The sequence below is a fragment of the Stomoxys calcitrans genome, chromosome 3, assembly GCF_963082655.1.
Source record: "Stomoxys calcitrans chromosome 3, idStoCalc2.1, whole genome shotgun sequence".
NCBI lineage: Eukaryota > Metazoa > Arthropoda > Insecta > Diptera > Muscidae > Stomoxys > Stomoxys calcitrans.
In genome coordinates this window covers 196,037,912-196,064,966 of record NC_081554.1, presented here as the reverse complement: position 1 = coordinate 196,064,966, position 27,055 = coordinate 196,037,912, and the positions used below count along the sequence as shown (strand labels likewise).

Below are 27,055 nucleotides of genomic sequence, written 5' to 3'. Positions count from 1 at the left end.
TTTGGAGTTGGTTACTTTGACCCACCGTGCAACGTCTTATCGTCTTCCTATATGCCCTACAGAGGCTATCACTCGCCGCATCGATTTTGCATAAATGAGCTCGTACTACTTTGTGTCCCGTTATGATACCGAGAGCTATACTGACCTCCTTTTAACTTCCTTTCAGTAATAGCCTTGTCTTCTCATGATTTGGGTCTTTCTATAGGATTTTTGTCGTCCTACTGACCGTTTCGCTGTTCCGTAGTGTTACATGCACGTTCGTTGCCCGGACTGTGTCGACCCGAAAGGCTTTGGGTTAACCAAGTTTATCGACCGCAGTCCTCTGACCTCCACTGCCAAATCGTCTGCTCTTTCATTACTACTTACTCCTCTGTGACTCTCAGAGAAGGCGTTAATCTCTTTCTTACATTCGAAAGCTGTTCGTGAACTCACTGTCTTGGTTGTTTTGCCCTGATAGCCAGTTTAATGGCCGTAAAGATGTTCGCACTCGACGTCCTCGCCTTAACATCACCCCAATTCACCCATTCCGTGATCGCCCAAATCTCCGCCAGCAGGACCGTATTATGGTCAGGCAATCGAATACAGATCTCAGTCCCTGGGTTAGACTCTCAGCCTCTAGCTTTAATAAAGGGTGATTTTTTTGAGGTTAGGATTTTCATGCATTAGTATTTGAGAGATCACGTGGGATTTCAGACATGGTGTCAAAGAGAAAGATGCTCAGTATGCTTTGACATTTCATCATGAATAGACTTACTAACGAGCAACGCTTGCAAATCATTGAATTTTATTACCAAAATCAGTGTTCGGTTCGAAATGTGTTCATGATACTTCCTCGCTTATTATATTGCATGATTTTAAATCTGTCCATTTTTTCTTAGTCTAAATGTCGAAGTTGAATCCATGGTGCTGGGTGTTCAAAGTTCGTCTCTGCCAAACTTAACAACGTCTTCTTGTGTTATTTGTTTCCCTTTTCTCTTCTTTCATTCACATTTTTCCTTCCATATGATTCATCATCATTCATTCATAGATATTTGCTCTGGCATTTGTTAGTTGGTCTCTAGGCCTGTGCTGCTGCTGGTGCTGCTACGAATACTGCTGTTGCCTTCCGTGGTTGTTTGTTTGTTCGGATTTAAGTTAGTGGGTTTCTCTGGTCATAAATCACCGGCAATCGAGTGGAACCACCGCCATGTTTCAATAGATTTTTATCAATTTTCTAATGGCCTCATATGAAGATGATGATGGTTGATGATGGTGATAGAGGAAAAGCTCCATGCAATCAATTGAAAATCAACTTGCAGATTTTTTCTGGTATATTTTCCGCAATTGATGAACGATTTGTTGCTTTAATATGGGCTGGCAGAATATTTGCACATGTTTGGAATTTGGAATGATGTAAAATAGTCAATCAACAAAAAGTTGAATAAAATGTGCTAGGAAAATACTTCATAAATGTTGTCAAAGAATTATTTATAGAAAGTAAACAAGTTAGAGCACTTTGGATCACATTCTTAAGTTCTCTAAACAATTTTGGTCATAGGCGAATTAGGCGGTTTTTATCGGAGCTATAAAGGGACGACCGATTTGCACAATACTTGCTGTAAATGATGGATGTGGACGGACGGTACATGTCATGACTTATAGAAGACATACCAAAGAAAATGATGTACAAAATTTCAGAATTTGGGTTCGAATCTTCAGCGGTGGTGGTCCCCTTTTACTGCTGGCGACATGTGAGAGGTACCTTGCCATGTTATAACTTCTTCCCAAAGAGGTGTCGCACTGTGTCTCGCCGTTCGGACTCAGCTATAAAATAAGTCCGGACACCACTCAGCGATATGTGAGATATTTGCCCCTGTTCGTTAATCTAATTTTCATGGCCAAATTTGCAAATTTTTATATCCAAATACGAACCGATCTATATCATACTCAGTTCGGATGTCGGGGAGCCTAACACAATTCGCCAAAATTCTGGTAATCGGCCAATAAATGTGAATTTTATGAGCCCAAGAATTTTTATCGGTTTATATGGCACCAATATTCAAATATAATCGGATCTAGACCATACTCGGTACGGATGTCGAGAGGCCAAACATAACTCTCTATGTAAAATTTCAGCCAAATTGGGGACAGCTAATATATGACAGCTATATCTAAATATGAAGCGATCTACAATATACTCGGTATGGCTGTTGAGGAACCTAATACAACTCGCTGTGGAACATTTCAGCAAAATTAGGCAATAAATGCGGTTTTAACAGGTTTAAGACATTAAATCGGTAGATTGGTCTATATGGCAGTTATGTCCAAATACAGTCCGATCTAGACCATACCCGGTATGGATGTAAAGAGGTCTAACATAATACTACCTGCAAAGAAAACAGTCCATAAATGCGTCTTTTAAGGGCCTAAGACCTTAACTCGGTAGATCGGTCTATATGGAAGCTATCTTATATATAGCAAGTTCTTGGAATGACTTTTTCAAATAAAAAAACACTAGTCATCGAAAAACACCACCTCCAAAATTTCAGACAAATCGAGTAATAACGCCATCTAGAGGTTCAAAAAGTCAAACTGGGAGATCGATTTATATGGCAGCTATATAAGGTTATATACCGATGTAGACCATACTTGGAACAGTCGTTGGAATCATACCAAAACGACATATGCAAAATTTCAATCATATTGGATAAAAATTGCGCACTCTAGAAGCTCAAGAAGTCTAATTGAGAGATCGATTTATATGGTGGCTATATCAGGATATGGTCTGATTTAAACCATATTTAGCACAATTGCTGGAAGTCATAACGAAACACGTCATGCTGAATTTCGGCCAAATCGGATAGGAATTGCGCCCTCTAGAGGCTCAAGAAATTTAATCGGGAGATCTGTTCACATCGCGGCTATATCAAGTTATGGACTGATTTAGACTATACTTGGCAGAGTTATTGGGAGTCATACCAGAAAAAAATATCATGCAAAATTTCAGCCAAATTGGATGAAAATTCCGCTCTCTATAAGCTCACGAATTCAAGACACAAGATCTGTTTATATGGCAGCTATATCAAAACCTGGGTCATTTTGGCCTATTTACAATCCTAACCGACCTACACTTATAAGAAGTATTTGGTCAAAATTTCATGCACCTAGACTTACTCCTTCAAAAGTTAGCTTAAAATGTCATGACGATCAAGAATATATATACTTTATGGGGTCTTAGACGCATATTTCGAGGTGTTACAAACGAAATGACGAAATTAGTATACCCATCCTATGGTGGAGGGTATAACAATCAATTTGTGTTTGTTTGTCGGTTTGTTTGTTTGTTCCGTATAGACTCAAAAACGGCTGAACTGATTACCTTGAAATTTTCACAGATTGTGTAGGTTGGTCTGGAAGGAAACATAGTTCATATAATTTTTTGGTATCGGAAGGGGAGCGGACCCTCCCCCTTGGCCCAAAAGTACTTCCCAAAAAATGAAAGTGTACCGATCGAGACAATATGGGACTCAAATGAAAGGTTTTCGGGAACAGAGTACAAATTTCATATAAAAAAGTGGATCAAAGTAATTGGGGGGCCGCCCTAACCCTAAAACCCCCTAAAATAGGTTTTTTGGACGATCATGACAATAGGATAATAGGAAAAAAAGATTTGTGCAAAGATTCAGCTCAATGTCTTCATTTTTAAAAACTGTATCATGATTTCAACAGACAGATGGACGGACATAATTAGATCGTCTTAAATTTTTACGACAACCAAAAATATTTATACTTTATAGGATTTGAAGTTAATATTTCGATATGATGAAAACGAAATGACAAAATGTATATAGCCCCTGGGTATAAACATTTTTAACCAAAATATCTTTATTATACATCTTTTCTTTAACATCTACTTTTTATACCGAATTCTCAAAATACTACTTGCCTCTATGAATTATTTAGAAGTCTTATTTAGTCTTATCTAAATCTTAATCTTTTTTTGCAACTCCTCCCTTTCTCAGAAGTAATCTGCGCCCCATCTTTGAATTTTATTTGTTGAAATTTCCTCTTAATGGTTTTGTTGTTTTTCATTTTTCGTAGTTTATCATTTTTCTGTTAATGTTATGTTATTTAGCCAAAAATAAGTGGGTATATGCGTAAATATGTGTTTATGTAAATTTTTGAGGTATTTTTCCCCACTTTTGTTTTTTGCTGTTTTTTTGGTTAACTTGTCTTCTTTCCCTAGTCAAAAAACAAAAAAAAAAAAACAAAAACAGAAAAAGAGCCGTTATAGAAAAAATTGCTGCTAAATATCTGAACAATGAATGCTTCTAGCCAAGCTCGCCACATCCAAAGCTAAGTGGCCAATAACAATGCTAACGAACACCAAGAGCAGCACCATCACCACTGCGAAACAACAACAACAACAACCAGTTTCCACATCCGGTTTTACCGGCATTCAACGAATCAAAAAAAAAAAAAAATCAACAACAGCAAAATTCAAAAACGAGCCCAAGCAAATATACCATTCCCCACTTTTCAATGATGGTTAACTACCACATGGGGAGGGGTAAGGCAAAAGTTTCTCAAATGTGATGGCCCGCCAGAGAAATGGCTTTATAATGAATGCTGCCGATATGACGCACTCTGCCAGTGCAGTGAAATGTTGTGCTGCGAAATATTCCGCAACATAATCCACAATTGAATTGTCGACTGAAACTAAAAGAGAAAGAGCCAAGAGCCGTCCATATGCATGCATCATTCATCTAGCCAACCAACCATTCGTTCATATGCTGCATGTTGCAACATTATTACATGGGTTAGGTTGGTGCGTTGAGCTGGTCTGATGAGCCGGTTGTCTGTCTTCTGGTCTATGGTGTTATGCATAAACAACGGTATGTCGTGTCCAGCCGTATTTACATATAAAGCATAATGGGATGGACAAAACTAAAATACACAGGGAAAAAATAGGCAGCAAAATGGGTCTAAGTTGAAACAAATCGAACCATTGGAAACAAAAACCAGGCATTATGCTTAAAAATTGCACAAAAGAAACACAAAATATTAAGAAATGTTGAAACACGACGATTCTTTAATGGGACCCATTTGTATAAGGGTATATCTATTTATGGGTATGCATCCCATAATGCACAAACAAGCTCTTGCATATGCCTTTTCTGCGAATGGCCCTTGATGTTAAATAGCTAACCCGTCGGTTGCTGCTGCCTAGCTACTCTTTAACTAGGTAACTGCTATCTTGACTTCTTTTGGTAAGGCGACAAAACCATCAAAGGGGACTGGTTCGAAGCTAGCCTCAGTACAACCAAAGCTGCGGAGTCGAGGTTTTGAGGCCAAAGTCGGAGTGGGACTATTGAGCCGGAGTGGAAATTCGGAGTTGAGCATGCTTGCCCCGACTCCGAACCGCTCTCCGACTCCGGCTTAAAACTTCGACTCCGACTTAGGCCCCGGAGACTAAGTCTAGTTTCAGACCTCGCAGCCTAAACATGTTCTCAACACGATCTTTGAAACTTCATCTTCCTCAACTCTGCGTTAGTCTGTGGCTGTAGTGTACCTGATGGCTTCATTCTATGGCTGACGATTTTATTTTTGTATACTTCTTCTTACTGAATACACGTTTCTTCAATGATACCATAAATTAATTGTTCTGAATCGATTAAAACCTGTTTTTCCTCGATTCATTGATTTAGAGCGATTTTACAAAACTTTTTCTATTTGACCTTTCCTACATGCCAAATTTCAGATATCTAGCTCCATCTATAGAGAAAATACCAAATGGGGCCAACATTTAGTCACCCATCATATATTTCTTAGCTGTACCTGCATGCCAAATTTCAGACTCAAGCTCCATCTATGAAGATAGCACCAAATGTTACCATTTTTGGTACCAAAATGTACGAATTGTGAATAGATCATTTAGTCATCCATCATTTACAATATTTCTTGAGTTTTACCTACTGCCAATTTTCAGACCTCTAGCTTCATCTATAAATAAAGTAACAAATAGAACCAATTTTGGTACCAAAATGTTCAAATTGTGAAAAAATTATTCAGTCGCCCATAATATATTTCTAAAATTTACATACATGCCAAATTTCGGAACTCTAGCTACATCTATAAAAGAAAGTACCAAAATAGTACCAATTTTGGTACCAAAATGTTGTACCTGTATGCCTAATTTCAGGCCTCTAGCTCCATTTGTAAAGAAAGTACGAAATGGTACCAATTTTGGTACCAAAATGTACGCATTTTGAATAGATCATTTAGTCATCCATCATATATTTCCTAGTTGTGCCTACATGTTTCAGACCTCAAGCTCCATTTGTAAAGAAAGTATCAAATGGTACCAATTGCTTTACGAAACGTACGTTTTCTCCAGTACTATTTTTCCATTTTTTCTCTTCACCCTAACCTTTTGCACCAGACGCCCATTAAGGTTGCCATTGTGTACTTAAGCTCCATAATTCAGAGCTCAAGCTCAATCCGTTAAAAAGTATCAAAAAGTACCAATTTCGGCACTAAACGTACTATTTCTCAAACTTTTCTTCAAGACATTGACCTTTTTTCTTCACGACTTATTTTTTCGAGACGTTTTTTAATTTGAGCCCAAGAGCATTCTCCTAGCTTATCCGTCCTGGGCAAATAGTACCCATTTTTGTACTATTTGGTACTATTCAGTACCTTAACGCTCAAACAGTGTTGCCGTTTTTGGTAGGTTTCTACCAAAATTGGTAGGTTTCTACCAAAATTGGTAGGTTTTTATTTTCTTGGTAGGTTGGTAGACTGACCTCAATTTTTGGTAGGTTTTTCCATCATATAAAAACCAAGTTAATTACTGAAAAAATCGTCCATGATAACTCAAAATTCGTTCCTGTGTAATCGCTAAAAGTACAAAACAAAACCATGGATGTAGATGGGACAAATACTGTTACGTTGCTTCAAATTTCAATAAAAACACCGTAAGTTCTGGTTTTGACTGTAACTGGTATGAATATTAACGGATTTCTTCCAAACTTCGTAAATTCTTGGTAGGAAATGCAGCTTTTGTGCGTTGAATGCCTTTAATGGGAATCAGGGCTATGTGGCAGCTGCATACAACTATGGTCAAATATAGCCCATACACAGATATTAAGGGATCCATGCAACTCACTGTAACAGCGAATATGGGTAGTAAAGCAAATTGGGAGATGGCGGTTTTTCATTGAAATCGAGGAAAAACTTTCTGAACTCAAGATATCTTATTGGGAGATTGTTATATCAAGATATTGGCTATCTTTGAACGTAAGGCTATAAATCGATTTCGAAAAAAATACATACGCACTTGTCTAGATCCTATATGAATAACGACCATCTAATATTTTGTAGCGTTGAACATGCATAATTTGATGTATTTAAGCTAAATGTTAAGAGGCCTCCTTTTATAGCCAATGATGAACGGCGTGCCGCGGTGCGACAACTCTTTGGGGAGAAGTTCTTAGTTGGCATAGTACCTCACAAATATCGTCAGTATAAGGAGTGGATAACGAGCGCCGAAAATTTTTCGAATCTTTTCGACAGGATTCGTACCCAGCCTTTCAGCGATAAAGGCGGGCATGCTAACCTTTGCGCTACGGTGGCCTCCCGGTTTCTATCCCTTCCTTTTTTCCCCTATATATATCCATTACACTATGTGGGATCACTGACTGCAGTGTTTTCCTGTATGCTTCATGTATAGCCTCAGTAGCACTAAAACACTGATTGTACCATAAGTCCCTTGTAAGAGATCTCTGACAACCTACTATGAAGCTTTTTAAGCTTTCTAAAGAGCAAACAATGTTCTGTTCTTATAATCAAAGATTTTTCGAATTCATGATCATGGATAACAGTGTTTTACTCTTTGCTTCATGTATAGCTTCAATAGCACTAAAACACTCCCGAGTCCCTTGTCAGAGATCTCTCTGACAACCTTCAATGGATTTGATTAAGCTTTCTAAAGGGCAAACCATGCTTCGCTCTTATTATCAAAGATTTTTCGTTCAATGATACTTTCTTTTTCTCTCAGTGTAAAAGTCAGTTCCCAACCAGCAATTTCGAAAAAGAGAGCAACATGTGGTGTCAGCACAGGAGTTGCACAACTAGCCAAGCCACCACCACTAACCGACGTTACCCATGTAACAATTTTTGCCATTCTGGAGAAACCAAAAAAAAAAAAACAAGCAACGACTTTGTCGTATCGTTCCTTAATGATGGTTTATAGAATTTCATTGTGTTCTGGCCACGGCTCTTCATTTTTTTTTAGGTTTGTTTATTTCTCCATCGATAGTCTCCATTCACTCCTACTCCTCACCCCTCCATACTCTTGGCCAGTTGATGTGCAAAACAAGTTTGTCTTCTTTGTTGTGCACTTTGCAAACAGATTTTCTGAGAGGCTACTTCCCAAATGCTTCTCCATATTATGTTGTATGTCTGCCTTGGTTGGCCATTCAATAGACAACTGACTAATCATGGTCGGAGTGAAAGGAGTTGAGTTGGGTTGGGTTGGGGAGTTTGTTTTGTTTATGGGAGCCAGAATTAGGTTACATGGCTAGCAGCAGCAACATGGATGGCTGTGTACGGCCATGGCCAATTGAGCATTCAGCAAACAAGCTAAACGGCATCACTGAACATTTTCCTATGAATTGTTGGCGTTTTTTCCACTCGCCTCCACAAGAAAAAGCCCACAGTTCAACATGCATGGCTACGGCTTTGGAATTATTTCAGGTGACAACTTTCTGGTCATCTGGTCGCACACATTCTGGCCAACAGGCAGGTGAATGTTGTTGCAGGACTATGTTAAATGGGTTAAATTTGTTTTTTGCTTTTTCTCTCCCGATAGCTTTAAACATTTTTATCACTTATGGCTATGGCTTTAGCATGGAGGTTGTGCTGCTTGCTATCATTTCTTCATCAATGCAATGGCCTGTAAGTGGCTTTGAACAATTTTCAACTCATTGGATTTCTGGGTTAAAGCTATAATTAATACTCCTAGATTTTTGATTTATTATTAGAAATGGTCTAATTTGCCCACACATTGTAGAGTTGAGCATTGTGAAATGAGGTTGTGGAAATCGGGTCATCGGTATTTAAAACATGAAAATAACATTTGTTTAAAAAAAGAGCTCTACATAGAAATGCAGATTGGGGGTAGGCAAAAGGAAAAGTTTGTAAATGGTTACAGGTAATAAGACTTTGGTTGAGATAGGCATGGTATGCGAGTTAAAAGGGAGTATTATTCATTATGTATGGGAAATGCAGTCTAAAAATATGTGAGTTTAAAGTGAATTAATAATCCTATATTGGTAAATTCATATACAGTCATATCTGGATTTACGTCCTGATTAACTCCAAAAATTGAGACATAATCGAAATTTAAATAAGTCCTACATTAAAACACCAATATATTTGGTAAATTTGAACTTTAATAGATTTTTTTTATTACTCTAGGGCTTTCAGACCTCTATGCATAAAAATCTTCATCCGCACTACCTTACAAACTTCTCACACATGAGTCCTGTTCGATTCAAGTTTAAGCTGAATGTTAAGGGGCCTCCATTTAAAGCCAATTACGAACGGCATGCCGCAGTGCAACACCCCTATGGGGAGAAGTTTTTACATGGCATTGTACCTTACAAATGTTGCCAGCATTAGGAGGGAATAGATTTCGCCGCGACAATAAACGTGGTAGTTAGTAGCACCAGATTTCAACATAAAAATATTCACAAACCCACATGGCTGTCAGCCGATCAAAACACGAGGAAGTAAATTGATCATGTTGTGATATATGGAAGATGAACGATCGATCCGTGGAGCGAATATAGTTTCACTTCATTACCTAGTTGCAGCAAAGGTTCGCACCCGTTTGAACATGGCGAGGAAAGTACGATCTGACACTGCACCGAAGCTGGACATTGAAAAGCTGCAAACACAACAGATGACAGCGGCATACTACACTCGACTGACTCAACTGTTTGATGGAAGCACTCCTTGTTCCGATGATATAATGGCGCAGTGGCAAACTATTGTCCACTCCATGGAAAATGCCGCGAAATCCGTACTTGGGTCTTGGAAGCCTTCAACGACCAAGAGTGTCGGGATGCTACTGAAGCCAAGAAAGCGTTATATAGAGCAACGCGCCAGATGAAGGAGAGGTATCGGGAGAAAAGGAGAGAAGAGAAACGTTTATTCCGCAGAAAGGAAATGGAAAGACGTGAGTGTGAGCGAATTGAGATGTACTGTAGTCATAATGAAGTCCGGAAATTCTACCAAAGAATTAAACATCAAACCGATGGCCTTGGTGCAGGCACATCTTCCTGCAGAGACAACGAAGGAAATCTGGTAACTGACACAGATAGCATGCTTAGGATATGGAAAGAACATTTTAGCCAACTGCTAGTGTCCGACGTTGGTGGCGAAGAGAATACTTTTTTCGTTTTTCTTGTACAAAGATTTACAAGTATCTCTGTCCTTTGGGCGTTTCTGCCTTCGTCCAGTTTAGTAGCATGACTGGCTAAACCAAGATTGATAAATTTTGTCTCATTTACCTTCATTTACTTCGTTTTATTTGTTTAGTTTTTATATCTCAATCTATTTAGGCAAGTCATGATTGTGTAAGTAACGTTGATTATTCAGTTTGCGTATTTTACATCAAGAGAATATTTCTATGATAATTAAATGCATATTAGCTAGTTTTCCCCCTTTCTCTCTCATTCAAAGATTTATCTAATTACTTTTATTTCAAACAATAATTGCCGCAATTCAGAATCGCATTTGCAATTAATCTTGACCTTCCAATGCTTGCACATATATTATTAAGAGTGATAATTCTATTGCCAGACTGTGGGTTTGATGGGAGCTTGAAAGGGAGGCATTGTTGAAAGCTCTTTTCTGTGGCTGTTGATCATAAATTACCACTCAATTTTTAATAGTTGTTGGATTATACTATAATTATTTGTCTCCATTCTCCAATAGATGTGGCTTTAAAGATCTTTGCACTTTTTTTGTATTGTTGCCCTTTGAACCATAAAATACCACATTTTTTGAGAGTCAAGGATGATCGAGAGACCGGTTTACAAGGGAGCTACATCAGGTTATTCACCGATTTGGACTGTACTTGGCAAATTTATTATAACTCATAACCGAACATTTTGTGCAAAATTTCAGCCAAATCGGACAAAAATTGTGCCTAGTACGGTCCGAATCGGTCAAGAACCTTATATAGCTCCCATATATTTAAATCGATCTCCCGATTTGATTTCTTGCGCCCCTGGAAGCCCCAATTTTTGTCCGATTTTACTGAAATTTTGCATGTGTTCTATTATGACTTCCAACAAATGTTCTAAGTACGGTCCAAATCAGTTAAGAACCTGATATAGCTCCCATATAAACCGATCTCTAGATTTGATTTCTTGAGCCCCTGGAAGCCGCAATTTTTGTCCGATTTGGATGATATTTAGCATGCGGTGTTCTCTTCCGATTCCAACAATTGCGCCAAAAACGGTCCAAATCGGTCAAGAACCTGATATAGCTTCCATGTAAGCCGGTCTCTCAATCATCCTTCTTCGGTTCCTAGAGCTTAATTTTTTTTTTTGCAGGTTTGACAGAAGTTTGGTATGTAGAATAAGATTATGTCTTTCAACTAAATTTATTTTGTATACATTTTTAGCAGAATCCATGGTGATGGGTTCCGAAGATTTGGTCCGTCTGAACTTAGCACGCTTTTACTTGTTTTTAATTACTTCTGCAATTTTTATGTTTTTAGGTGTTAAATTTTGTATTTTCACTAAATAGCACTTTTTATTAAACAGATGACCTTCATAAAAATCTGATCAAAGTTGAACATATCTGCTATCAGCTTTTGAACTTTCAAAATTTGCTCTTTCTTGCGCTCTCTTCTGCCGGCAAATAAAGTACACGAACACACTTTTTATTACATTTACTGACCCAGGGTGCGTATGATAACTAATAGATAATTATGCCCACATGCGTTATATCACATACGCAACCTTGATCACTTAAGTTGACAAATAATTACATGCAAAATACACTTGACAAATAATGGATGTTACGAACTGTATGACATCTCTATTCCACTGGAAAACAATCGCAAAAATACCACCCGGTTCCGACATATTATATGAGGAACCCATGGCTTGCCCTGATGACATAATTCAAATTCAATGTACTGCTTTTTGTAACCTCCACTATAGGATGGGGGTATGCTAATGTCGTTATTCCGTTTGTAACACATCGATATATTCATCTAAGATCCCATAAAGTATATATTCTTGATCGTCGTAACATTACGGTGAACTAACCATGTCCGCCCGTCTGTCTATAGAAAGCACGCCTACTTTCGCAGCAGTAAAACTAGGCGTTTGAAATTTTGCAAAAATACTGCTTATTAGTGTAGGTCTGTTGAGATTGTAAATGGGCCAAACCGGCTCATGTTTGGATATAGCTGCCATATAAACCGACCTCCCGATTTAACTTCTTTAGAGGGTGCAATTCTTATCGGAAATTCTTAGCTGAAATTTTGCACAAGGTGTTTTGTATTAACTTGCAACTGCGCCAAGTATGGCCTGAATCGGTTCATAACCTGTCATAGCTGCCATATAAACCGATCTCGGATCTTGATTTCTTGAGCCACTAGAGGGCGCATTTCTCATTCGATTTGGCTGAAATTTTGCATGAGGTTATTTGTTATGACTTGCAAAATTTGTGTTTAGTATGGTTCAAATCGGTATATAACCTGATATAGCTACCATATAAACTGATCATGGATCTTGATTTCATGACCCTCTAGAGGGCGCAATTCTCAACCGAATTGGCTGAAATTTTGCACAAGGTTTCCATTTACACGATTGTGCTAAGTACCATTTAAATCGGTTCATAGCCTAATATAGCTGCAACTGAAACCGTTCGGACGATTTGACTCTTGAGCCTCTAGAAAGCGCTATTGACCAACAGCCGTGACATTATTCTGAATTTCAGCGAAATCAGATTATTATCCGCCTGTTATGGATTTAAAACTCTAAATAGAGTGATCAGTCTATACGGCAGCTATATATAAATCAACCCGATATGGACCATATTCGGATTAGATGTCGATGGATCCAATAAAGTTTACTGTTCCGAGTTTTAGCGAAATAGGGTAATAAATGCGCCTGTTATGGACTTAAGACTCTCAGTAGGCAAATCGGTCTACATGGCAGCTATATGTAAATTTGGTTCGATATCATATCCGGGTGGGATGTCGGGACCACGAGTTTCACAGTTTCAAATTTCAGCGAAATCGGACAAAAAATTCGGTTTTTATGGGCTTAAAACCATACCGGTCCAAATGGGAGCTATATCTAAATATAGTTCGGTCTGTGCAATATTTTCACTCAATATCTCATTTTTTAAAGGCTGTAGCGTGATTACTACTGGCGGACGAACAGACACTCGGGCACAGTTAAATCATCTTCGAATTTTACCATGATCCGAAATATATATGCTTTGTAGGGTCGGACAAGGATATTCTAATGTGTTGCAAACGCAGTTTATATTTCCTCAATCTCGTGTTGATGGATATAACAAATAGTGTCTTTCTTTAAACCATAGACGGGTATCACGGGTCGTAGGAAAAACAATCAGTAAATCAGGTACAGTGTAAGCAACTTCGTTTGTCTTCGTTCGGTAGAAGCATTTTTGTTTTTGTACACTTGGTGGATTATTCAGGGTTTTACTGCACACACAAACACAATTTAGATTTGTCAACTGTATAAGTGTGCCCATCACTGCCTGAAAAAAGTTCAAATTATTATTAGTTATTTTCCACTTGATTGATTATTTGGGTTTTACTACTCATACAAATACAATTTATTATTGTCAACTGTGTTAGTGTGCCCATCACTGCTTTTAGAGTAGCCTATGTTTATTGTATATGACACATTAAGCTCTCCCCCAATCCAATTTCCTAACAATTAAGTTTTATTGGCGAAGTTCAAATAGTCTTCTTGTGATAATCTTTATATGGCCTTGTTTAATAACTATTTTATATGTATGTTCAGTCATGGCTAAAGTTTTAATTATTTTTAAATTTAAACCCAAAATGGTATAACTTCAGTTACATTTTCAAAAAAATCTAACCAAACAATGTCATATGAAGATTGTTATCATATGAGTACACACTCTTCCTTAGATGTTATGTTAATTAATTTAATTGTTACCTTTATTCGCATTGAGATGAAAAGACCTTATGCTACTAGCCCTTCTATGTGGCCATTATGGAAGCGAGTATTCATTTCAATGTCTCCTCTATTTCATAATTGTGATCTTCCTCAATGGAAGACGACCCTCCATAACATACACACGAGTACAATTAAGTCTTACAACAATGATTGTTAGACATAATAGAGGGGCGGATGGCTGACAAATGGATGGATGGCTGGATGGTTGGATTGCATTACATTTTTCTAATGACTATACATTTAACACCCCAAAAATGAAGTTATTCACCAAGAGCGAATATATAAAAGAAAAAAAAAAAAAAAAAGAAAACAGTCCAAACAACCGGCATGTCACACAACAACGAAAATGGTAACGCGTGCTTGGCCATCTATGGCAAGACTTGCTCATAGAGGCATTGAATAGCTGTCTGATAGTTGCCTAAGAGAAAAACAAGATTTTCTACAACAAAAAAAACTTCTTTTAATTCCATATTCACACTTAGATGCCAAGCAAACTTGAGATAGATAAATGCCGCCAAAGACATGAAATTGAGAAGCTCTGTTGTTGATGGTGAGAATATAAATCCAAAATGGAATGGGGAATATTGAGGGTAATTTGAATAAGAAATAAGAAGTTTTAAAAGATTTTAAATTGTAAGGATACTAAAGTATTTGAAAGTAGAATTTCATTACAAATCATTTAACACATCTTACCTTCTAAGATTTCGTTTCCCTATTTTATACTTTATATCAATCAAATTACGAGAATCTGAAAAACAACTGTGTGCTCTTAGTGAGTATTTCTCTCTTTTTTTAGTTGTCATGGTAATGAGCATGAATGGCTGTTAAATGCATGCCATAAGTAACCCAGGAAACAATTTTCGACAACCGCTCTGATTTCAGATTTTTTTTTAAGTTTTCGGATATTTATGAGAAAACTAGCATACTCCCGGACCCCGTTCAATTAGTGCCCTAGTTTTAGTGTAAGACTACCGAAAACCCACGTAGTTTTGTCATAACTTTGTATACAGTTTCGGAAATCCGTCCCTTTCCCTAAAGTAATTACCAAATAATTCAAAGAATAGCAACACATTATTTACCACTTTGGTAATATTTTTCAAAAATCGTTTAATGCCCAATTTTGATAGTTTTTGCTCAATCGGTTAAGTAAATAAAGGTGTAAATGTATCCCAGTTTTTAGAGCTAGAGCTCAACATGTGAGGAAAGTACCATTTTGCTATAGCTCTTCGTTTTGTTCACTTAACTTCTCATCTGTTAGTTCTAGCTTTATCCACTCGCCCTGCGCAACCTACTTCGTACATTTTTGTACATGGGGGTACTAATTTCGCTATTCCTTTTCGAATACCCCCAAATTTTGATCTAAGACCCCTTAAAGTATATATATTCTGGATCGTCTTGACAATTTAAGACGATCTAGCCATGTCCGTCCGTCTGTCTGTGGAAAGCATGTTACTTTCGAAGGAGTCAAGCTCCTACTTTTTACAAATACTTCCTATTGTGTAGATCAGTTAGGATTGTAAATTGGCCATATCGGTCCATATTTAGATAAAACTCCCATATAACCCGATCTCCAGATTTTACTTCTTGAGTTTCTAGAGGTCGCAATTGATATTTGGTTTTGCTGAATATTTCCACAATGACTTCTCCAATAACCTCTAACTTACGTGCCAAGTATTATTCAAAGCGGCCAAAAACCTGATATGGTTCCCACATAAACCGACCTCCCGATTTTACTTCTTAAGCCTCTAGAGGGCGCAATACTCATCTGATTTGGCAGAAATGTTGTACTGTGACGTCTTCTATGACATTTAATGGATGTACCCAGTATGGTGCGAATCGGTCTAAATCCTGATAAAGCTCCCACATTAACCCATCTCGCTATTTTACTTCTTGAGTCTCTAGAGGGTGTAATTCTTATTCGATTGGGCTGCGCAGTAAATTCTTCTATGCCCTCTAACAAACGTGCTAACTATGGCCTGAATCGCTCCATAACCTGATATAGCTCCCATGCAAACCGATCTCCCGGTTTGACTTCTTGAGCCCTGGAAGCTATATTAAAACATGGACTGATTTGGCCCATTTACAATCTCAATAAAAAGTATTTGTGTAGGGTCTAGCTTTATTTCTTCGAAAGTTAGCGTGCTTTCGACAGACGGACGGACATTGCTAAATCGACTTAAAATGTCAAGACGATCAAGAATATATATACTATGTTGGGTCTCGGATGAATATTTCGATGTGTTGCAAACAGAATGGCGAAATGAATAAACCCCCATCCTTCGGTGGTGGATATAATTTGCGATCTGATGTGAATATATCCCAATCATACATTTTTCAATCGTCCTTCGTGTTGAAAATGTCAAGTATCATTCGAATCGGCTCATAACCTGATATAGCTTTCCCATTAAATCTCCCGTTTTTACTTCTTAAGCCTATAGAGGGTGTGATTTTCATCCGATTGGGCTAAAATTTTTTACATTGATTTCTCTCATGATTTCCAACTGATTTTATTAAATTTGATTAAAATCGGTATATGCATTGATATATAAACCGATCTCCTGATTTTTAATTCTCATTTTCATTTTAAATATAGGTGGAGGCTACCATAGCGAACCTCTGTGGTACGGTGGCCTATAACGCTGAATGACTGGGTTCAAATCGACCATCAGAAAAAATTTGCAGCGTTGGTTTTCCCCTCCCAATGCTGGCAATATTTGTAAGGTATCATGCCATGTAAAACTTCTTTCCAAAGAGGTCTCGCACTGTGGCACGCCGTTCGGACTCGGCTATAAAAAGGAGGTCCCTTATCATTGAGCTTAAACTTGAATCGGACTGCACTCAGTGATTTGTGAGAGGTTTGCCCCTGTTATTTAGTGGAATGTTCAGAGACAAAATTTGCATTTTTGATACTAAATTAGCGATAATATCGATATTTTTACTAGAAATATCGAAAATTTCTAATGTTGCGAATATAGATAGTTTTCTAGCTTTAACTCTGATGTTCAATCCGAATTTCCCCCGACAAAACCTTCCGAGTCGGTATAAACCGCCCATATAATTTTCGTTACGGTTTTGCCTATTCACATTCATTCGGAATCAGAATCGCAAACTTGTGCACTGAATTCGTAACGAACTCTGTCGAAACAATTAAAGGTGGTCTCATTTGTACAACAACCACAAATCATAGGGTGTAATCCCCCATTTGCCATCAAGGTGATCGACGTTTTGCCAACACACAAAAAGAAATTTGTCTGCGTGTGGGTATACGTGCGGGTACATGGACAGATAACAACAAACAGAATGTATACAAAAATTTCACATTTTATTACCGTCAGACCCGGCCGTCTGTTAACAGCTGTTTGCGTGAGACCACCTTTTAAAATCCGCCTTGTAACGAACTCTGCAAAAATTGTTTACTGGACAAACACTCTGCTGATGTTTTGGTTGTATCTGTATGTATGTGGGTTTCTTTTAAACACTGGCTTGTTAATTTACCGTAAACTTCAACTTCACCTTAGAAATGTTGTTGTTATTGTTGTCGGTTATGTGGCTGGTGGTGGCTTTTGTCATATATGTGAATAACAAGACTTGGTGTCTTTTTAAGCCGCATTGCACTTCTCTTTTGCCAATGTTATGCTTCGGAGGTATGTATGTCGTTCGTATGATGGACAACATACCAATAAACTTAAGAAGAGAGTCACACACATATGTCGCCACAAAATAAGCAAAAGGAATCAAGTCTACATTTTTTTTGCAGAAATGTAGCTTCTTTAAGTTTCATAAACCTACACTGAGTTTGTTCCACTGTATTAACTAACACTTATTTTACATACAAAATACCATGTCTAATATTTTTTGTATTTCTTTTATTATTTCATTGCAGATTTGATATTTTCTACACAACACAAATAAATGGTCAATGAAGGGCAATAAAAATGGTGATTGTAACACGCGTAAGTATTCACTTAACATAAATTTCAGTTACACACTACATACATATGTAATATTTGTGAATTTGTTAATGCAAATACATGGCTTGGTTGTTATTTGTTTTGATTCCGTATGGCACAAAGCCAAAGACAAGGTGTGCAGACCCCCTTAAGGTTTCTCATAGAATAAAAAATGCCAAGTAGGAATCTTTGCAGTAGCAGGAAAGAGCATTTAATGCATTTTATCATAAATTATGCATCTTTGTTTTTTATAAACATTTTCCACAGCAACTCATAAATTTCAATGTTTTCCTGTTAGTCTACAGGTGACTGCCTCCCACTGTGGATTCAGTGGGAATGGCTGGTTGAATAACATGAGAACCGCATTTCTAAAAATCAAATTTGCATTCATTTAAGATACTTGAAAGAATGTTACGAAAAGGGAAGGTTAATTTGCAGAAACACTTTATTTGTGTGAAAAGGGACCAGTAAAGAATACTCCAAGAAACTTCAGAGTCTCATAAATAATCATTTTTATTAGAAGTGCTTGAAAATTCTCAAAGGAAGTTTGCATATATGTGTGATAATAAATTAGAATATAATTAGCAGAGACAAAAACCATGTGGTATAGGAAACTATTTCTCTGTAGATAAAAATAAGTAAAAGCATGCTGGGCCGAATCTTGGGAACCCACCACCATGAAAACTGCTAAAAATTTATACAAAATAAATTTAGTTGAAGGGCATAATTTTATTCTGTCAAACTAGGAAAACTTCTGTCAAACTAGGAAAAATTAAAGCTTCTAGGAACCGAACAAGGATGATCGAGAGACCGGTTTACCTGGCAGCTATATGAGGTTATAGAATGATTTGGGCCATATATATCACAATTGTTGGAAGTTGTAATAGAACACAGCATGCAAAATTTCAGCCAAATTGGACAAAAATCGCGGTTTGAAGTAATATACATGTATACATGGGAGCTATATCGGGTTTTAGACCGATTTGGATCGGACTAGGCATAGTTATTGGAAGTCATAACAGAAAACTACATGCAAAATTTCAGCCAAATCGTACAAAGATTGCACCTTGTAAGGGCTCAAGAAGTCAAATCGGCAGATCGGTTTATATGGGAGCTACATCAGGTTATAGACCTGTTTGGACCGTTCTAAACACAGTTATTGAAAGTCATAACAAAACACTATGTGTTCAATTTCAGCGAAATCAGGCAAAAATTGCGGCTTATGAGTAAAATCGGGAGATCAGTTTATATAGGAGCTACTTCAGGTAATAGACCGATTCGGGCCGTACTTGGCACAGTTTTTGGAAGTTATAACGGAACACTATGTGCAAAAATTCAGCCAAATTAGATGAAAATTCTAGATCGACTCAGAACGTCGAGACGACCAAGAATATAAAGGGTGATTTTTTTGAGGTTAGGATTTTCATGCATTAGTATTTGACAGATCACGTGGGATTTCAGACATGGTGTCAAAGAGAAAGATGCTCAGTATGCTTTGACATTTCATCATGAATAGACTTACTAACGAGCAACGCTTGCAAATCATTTTCAGTGAATGGGCCCTAGAAAAGTTGGCAGAAAATCCGCTTTTTTATCGACAAATTTTGTTCAGCGATGAGGCTCATTTCTGGTTGAATGGCTACGTAAATAAGCAAAATTGCCGCATTTGGAGTGAAGAGCAACCAGAAGCCGTTCAAGAACTGCCCATGCATCCCGAAAAATGCACTGTTTGGTGTGGTTTGTACGCTGGTGGAATCATTGGACCGTATTTTTTCAAAGATGCTGTTGGACGCAACGTTACGGTGAATGAACACATTTCGAACCGAACACTGATTTTGGTAATAAAATTCAATGATTTGCAAGCGTTGCTCGTTAGTAAGTCTATTCATGATGAAATGTCAAAGTATACTGAGCATCTTTCTCTTTGACACCATGTCTGAAATCCCACGTGATCTGTCAAATACTAATGCATGAAAATCCCAACCTCAAAAAAATCACCCTTTATATACTGTATGGGGTCTTAGATGAACATTAGTACACCCCCATCCTATGGTGGTGGGTATAACTGGTGATCGCTATGGTCGCATGGATAAAGAGAACAGCTTCAGCTACATCCAAATATAGCATTTTTAAACCAAATCCGGCAAGGATGTCGATGAGACCAAAACTACTAACTATTCCCAATTTGGTTGGCATCTGAGCTTTAAAACTGGAGATCAGACTATATGACAACTTGTACGGTGTGGATCATGTTCGGTATGGATGTCGAACAGTGTGGCTGACTGTTCCAAATTTTAGCGAAACCGTTCCATTTATGGGCGGGAGGCGACCGTTGCGAAGAGATTACAGCGGACAATCTCCTATGAAGCTGTACGTCTGGGTTTAAATCCTGACGGGGATTTGGCTATAGAAAGAAGGCCTCTTTTCATTGAGCTTAAACTTGAATCGGACAGCACTCAGAAGTTTGGCCCTGTTCCTTAATGGAATGTTCAAGGGAAAATTTTTCTGGGCGGGAAATCGGTCTATATGACAGATACATGTAAATAAAGATCGATTTGACATGTTAAAGCGCTCAGCTAAACTTTACGCCCCTTTACCTACTATTCTTAAGATATATCTAGGCTACGTAGCGAATTTTTCAGCAGTTGTCTTGACAGAACAAGGACTCATGATTAAACCATGACATCAGACAGATACACAACATGTACAGATCAATTTTTCTTTAATGAAAATATATTGTTTTTTTTTTTGCCTAATGAAAAACATCCCAAAAAAATTCATTTTACCCAAAGTGAGAAATTTTCTTTATAAACTAACTTGGAAAAGTGTTTTTCCCTGCTATTCAATTAATGTATAAAAAAAACTTAAAAAAAGTAACGCTAATGAAATGCCATAAAACATTAACACCATTAACTTACTAATCTACGAGTGAAACAATTCAACATCTCTAATAACGACTCAACTGAAACTGTCTGCGCTTGGTGCGTTACACTTGAAAAAATATTTGGGTCAATGTTTTGGTTGCTTTTTTTGTGTTTTTTCATAAGCTTTTCTATAGTAAAACAAAAAACAACAACAAAAGCTGCACTTAGCCATTGGCATGTATGGTAACGTCTGCATGTGGTTGGATGATGATTGTTATATAATTGGAAAAACTGAAAACCTCCATTTAACAGAAACTTCGAATGCCCATTTTTGTTCATGGGTAATAAAACAGAAAATACACAAAGTTGCAGGGAGAGAAACGGGAGTTCTTCCCTCTCCTTCTCCAAACCCCATGTATATTACAAACAATTGTTGAATCATTTAAAACATTTATTTGAAACACACATAAAATTTGATGGAATGTTTGTTGTACATTCGACCAGGAAGATGCTTGGGATTGTTAAATAAAATTTTAACAATTTTGTCATGTCTAGGGCAAACATTGCATTAAATGACCCCCACCGCAATAACAACATACTGCGGATTTCACTATTCTTTTGCTGATTACAAAGATAGGTCTTAAACATGTATGTCTTGAAACGAGGTTAGTTTCAAAAGTTTTAGTAAAAATGGTTGGAAGATAATTCACAAATAATACTTGCTGGGATTTTCTGTCGATTTATGTGGCTGGTAACAAGGGGAATGTCATTTTCCCATTCTCTGGGACTTCGATATAAAGCTTGTCATATTGGGTCTCAAAAAAGCAAAAAAGCCCATAAAAGAGCAGCAGGGATACTGAGTGCGGGGAATGAGTGCTAATCGATGCAAACGGTGCGACGCAGAAAGACACATCTTTGTAGAGAGGTTTTATATGGCGGATTACCTCACATATCTTGCCAACACTAGGGATTTGAACTCATGCGTTCAGCGACAAAGGCGGACATGCTAACCTCTGCTTACGTCGGATTCTCAAAAGGATGACTATCTGTAACGTAATGCATCCTAGAGATGGGTTACGAAAAATACGTTGTAGACCAACTCAACAGAGACAGAGTTGGTGTTTTTCTTTCTGATATGTAAGAAACCAGAATTAAGGCTCTCGTATCTACAAGGTATCACTATACATTTGCCGAAGAATAAAAAATACCTGGTCCCAGTCCAGTATTCTAAATTGTACTGCAAAAGCCATACGTACAGTGAACAAGTAAAAAGGCGTTAAGTTCGGCCGGGCCGAACTTTGGATACCCACCACCTCGGGTATATATGTAAACCACCTTTCATCAAAATTCGGTGAAAACTTCATACCTTATACTCATATCTGAACTATATACGACACGGATGTCGAAAAACCGAACATAAGTCACTGTGTCAAATTTCAGTGAAATCGGACTATAAATGCGCCTTTTATGGGGCCAAGACTTTAAATCGAGATATCGGTCGACATGGCAGCTATATCCAAATCTGGACCGATTTGGGCCAAGTTGCATAAACATGTCGAAGAGCCTAACATTAAGCACTGTCCCAAATTTCGGCGAAATCGTACAATAAATGCCTCTTTTATGGGCCCTAAACCTTAAATCCAGAGATCGGTCTATATGGCACCTATATTCAAATCTGGACTGATCTGGGCAGAATTGAAGAAGAACGTCGAAGAGCCTAACCAAACTCACTGTCTCAAATTTCAGCGACATCGGACAATAAATACGTCTTTTATGGCCCCAAAACCTAAAACCTAGATATCGGTCTATATGGCAACTATATCCAAATCTGGACCGATCTGCGCGATATTGCAGAAGTATGTCAAGGGGCTTAACTTAACTCACTGTTCCAAATTTCGGGGACATCGGGCAATAAATGAGCATTTTATGGGCCCAAAATCATAAATTAAGAAATCGGTCTATATGGCAGCTATATCCAAATTTGGACCGATCTGGACCAAATTCAAGAAATATGTCAAAGGGCCTAACACATCTCACTGTCCCAAATTTCAGCGAAATCAGACCATAAATGTGGCTATTATGGGCCTTACACCATAAATCGGAGGATCGGTCTATATGGCAGCTATATCCAAATCTGGCCCGATCGGAGCCAAATTAACGAAGGATGTCGATGGGCCTTACACAATTCACTGCCCCGAATTTCATCAAAATCGGATAATAAATGTGGCTTTTGTGGGCCTAAGACCCTAAACCGGAGGATCGGTCTATATGGCAGCTATATCCAAATCTGAACCGATCAGGGCCAAATTAAAGAATCATGTCAAAGGGCCTAAGACAACTCACTGTCCCAAATTTCAGCGAAATCAGACCATAAATGTGGCTTTTATGGGCCTTAGACCCTAAATCGGAGGATCGGTCTATATGGCAGCTATATCCAAATCTAGACCGATCTGAGCCAAATTGACAAAGGATGTCGAAGGGCCTAACACAACTCACTGTCCCAAATTTCAACCAAAACGGATAATAAATGTGGCTTTTATGGGCCTAAGACCCTAAATCGGCGGATCGGTCTATATGGGGGCTATATCAAGATATAGTCCGATATAGCCCATCTTCGAACTTAACCTGCTTATGGACAAAAAAAGAATCTGTGCAAAATTTCAGCTCAATATCTCTATTTTTAAAGACTGTAGCGTGATTTCAACAGACAGACGGACAGACGGACGGACATGGCTAGATCGTCTTAGATTTTTACGCTGATCAAGAATATATATACTTTATAGGGTCGGAAATGGATATTTCGATGTGTTGCAAACGGAATGACAAAATGAATATACCCCCATCCTTCGGTGGTGGGTATAAAAAGAAGTAGACCCCGAATTTAAGATTTTTCGTTATTCGTAGGATTTAAGCAATAAAAACGAGCCAAAGAAGTAAAATTTTAAAGTAAAGGTACTATCTTCAAATTAAATTTCCTATTTAAAAGCAGATATGACCATCCGTTTAAAATTTTCATCGCTAATTGATTCTTATTTAACTTCATAAATGACTGCCCAATTATTATTTTTTTTGAAAAGTTATTTTTTCAAACCTAGCATATTGAGCTTAAAACAAGTAAAAGCGTGCTAAGTTCGGCCGGGCCGAATCTTATATACTCTCCACCATGGATCGCATATGCCAAGTTCTTCGAATGACTTTTTCAAATAGAAAAACACCACCTCCAAAGTTTCAGGCAAATCGAATAATAATTGCGCCCTCCAGAGGCTCAAAAAGTAAAATTGAGAGACCGGTTTATATGACATACTTGGAACAGTTGTTGGAAGTCATACCAAAACGACAAAATTTCAACCATATTAGATAAGAATTGCGCCCTCTAGATGCCCAAGAAGTCTAATCGGAATATCGGGTTATATGACAGCTATATCAGGTTATGGACCGATTTGAATCATACTTGGCACAGTTGTTGGAAGTCATAATGAAACACGCCATGCAACATTTCAGCCAAATCGAATAGGAACTGCGCCCTCTAGAGGCTCAAAACAGTCTAATCAGGAGATCGGTTTATATGGCGGCTATATCAGGTAATGAACCGATTTAGACTATACTTGGCACAGATGTTGGGAGTCACACCAAAACTCCACTGTAACATTCATTTTTCCATTGTATTACATTTTCGATCATTAAGCTCATCTCGAAAAAGAAATAAACACAAAACTGGGTGGTTCCGCTGTTTGGCACACACCCAATAGACGCTTATGTGGTTGTGGACCAGTAATTCTCTGTGGGATATATATACATGTAGGCCTATAGGGTAGGACTTTGCTCTATACTCTCTTCCTCAAGATCTGTTTTCTCACCTCTGGGTCTAATGTAAATGGGCCGATAAGTCAGTTGGGAATGTAAATTGGCCAATTCGATCCATGTTAGGTCCCAATTTTAATTCTTGAGTCTTTAGAGGGCGCAGTTTGTAACCGATTTGGATCGAATTGTTGTTTAACCATACATAGCTCCCATATAAACCGGTATCCCGATTTTACTTCTATAACCTCTAGGAGGCGCAAATCGTAACCGAGTTGTCAGAATTGTAGCACTATGACTTTTCCTATGATCTCCATCATCTATTACAAGTAATCGGTCCACAACTTGGTACAGCTCCCATATAAACCGATTTTCGATCGGACTTCTTGAGCCTCTAGAGGCCGCAATTATTGACCCATTTGGCTGAAACACATTTTGTATGTAGAGTTTTGTAAGACTACTACGATTTTCGTTAAGTATGGTTTAAATCGGTTTAAAACTTGATATAGCTCTCATATAAACCGATGGTCTGATTTAAATTCTTGAGCTTCTTGAGGGCGCAATCATTATCCGATTTGGCTAAATATGCTATTTTTATGACATCTAACAGCCACGACAAGTACGGTGCATATTGGTCCATAACTTGGTATAGCTCCTTTGTATTTTAAAAAGTCATTCAAAGAACTTTTCAAATGCGATCCATGGTGAAGGGTATATAAGATTTAGTCCGGTTGAACTTTAAGAGCTTCTTCTTGTTTTTTAACTGAAAGTTTTATTTTGTGTAGTAATCCCTACAAAAGTCTCTTTCACTTTTTAAAGACCCCTCGTTGATACCCATCCAACCGTGTCCCAAACCGACAGTTTCAGTTGAAATAAATATTCTTTAATGACTTTAATGACATGGTCGGCCGGCAGACTCGATTGGTGCTCTTGTAGTACTGCTGAGTTGAATTTGAGTCAAAGTACTTGTTGCGAAGGCTTGTAAATGGAATTCTTTTCAAACAAGGTTGTGTGATAATCTTGATGGTGGTTGAGAAGGCCTAGTAAGTGAGTGAGTGAGGGCCGACCCTGTTCGTCAAGCTTAGCCAAAGTGATATTACAAGTCATAAATGGATTCTAATGAGCCATGAAATAATGGAATAAACAGCTTTAATTGATTTGATTTGGTTTTCTTATGATCTATTTTCAGGGTGACTACATCTGGATAGAACCCGCCTCGGGTAGAGAATTCGATGTAGCCATTGGTGCTCGTGTCATTTCGGCAGAGGGTAGGCGGATACAAGTACGCGATGATGATGGTGATGAGGTATGGTTGGCGCCTGAGCGTCGGATTAAGGCCATGCACGCTTCTTCGGTGCAGGGTGTGGAGGATATGATCTCGCTGGGAGATCTGCATGAGGCGGGCATTTTAAGGAATCTTTTGATACGCTACAAAGATAATCTGATTTATGTAAGCTTGCCGCATGGAAGATACTAAGACAAAGTGGAACATCTCCTCATTCTTTCATACATTTTCAGACCTACACTGGCTCTATACTGGTAGCAGTTAATCCCTATCAAATTCTTCCCATCTATACAGCGGATCAGATAAAATTGTATAAGGAACGTAAAATCGGTGAATTGCCACCTCACATATTTGCCATAGGCGACAATGCCTATGCCCATATGAAACGCTACCGCCAGGACCAGTGCATTGTCATATCGGGTGAATCGGGTGCTGGCAAAACGGAAAGCACAAAATTAATTTTACAATATTTGGCTGCCATCAGCGGTAAACATTCCTGGATAGAGCAACAGATACTGGAGGCCAATCCCATATTGGAGGCTTTCGGCAATGCCAAGACTGTTAGAAACGATAATTCCTCAAGGTAGATAGAATCGATTCTCTAATTCCCCGGAATACTCATCTGCTGATTTTTCTTTCCCATAACCCTCCTTAGATTTGGCAAATATATCGATATACACTTCAGTGCCAATGGCGTTATTGAGGGGGCCAAAATCGAGCAGTATCTGTTGGAGAAATCCCGCATAGTTTCGCAGAATCCCAGCGAACGCAATTATCACATATTCTATTGCATTTTGGCAGGACTTTCCCTGGAGGAGAAGAGGCGTTTGGAGTTGGGAAATGCTGCCGACTATAAGTGAGTATTTCTTTACCCAACAGCTAAGCATCTTCAATGAATACCCTCTACTTTAC

General features: G+C 38.1%; 1 protein-coding gene across 2 annotated transcripts in view; it reads left to right on the top strand.

The window, feature by feature from the left end:
- LOC106091508 (myosin-VIIa) overlaps nt 1-27,055 on the top strand; it is a 68,834-nt gene that overhangs the window by 31,861 nt on the left and 9,918 nt on the right. For both annotated transcript variants that reach the window (XM_059364791.1, XM_059364790.1), the window contains exons 3-6: nt 18,130-18,199; nt 26,048-26,308; nt 26,377-26,726; nt 26,799-26,999. In XM_059364791.1, coding sequence (XP_059220774.1) covers nt 18,182-18,199; nt 26,048-26,308; nt 26,377-26,726; nt 26,799-26,999 — 830 coding nt within the window. In that variant the 5' untranslated portion in view covers nt 18,130-18,181. The remainder of the gene's footprint in view (nt 1-18,129; nt 18,200-26,047; nt 26,309-26,376; nt 26,727-26,798; nt 27,000-27,055) is intronic.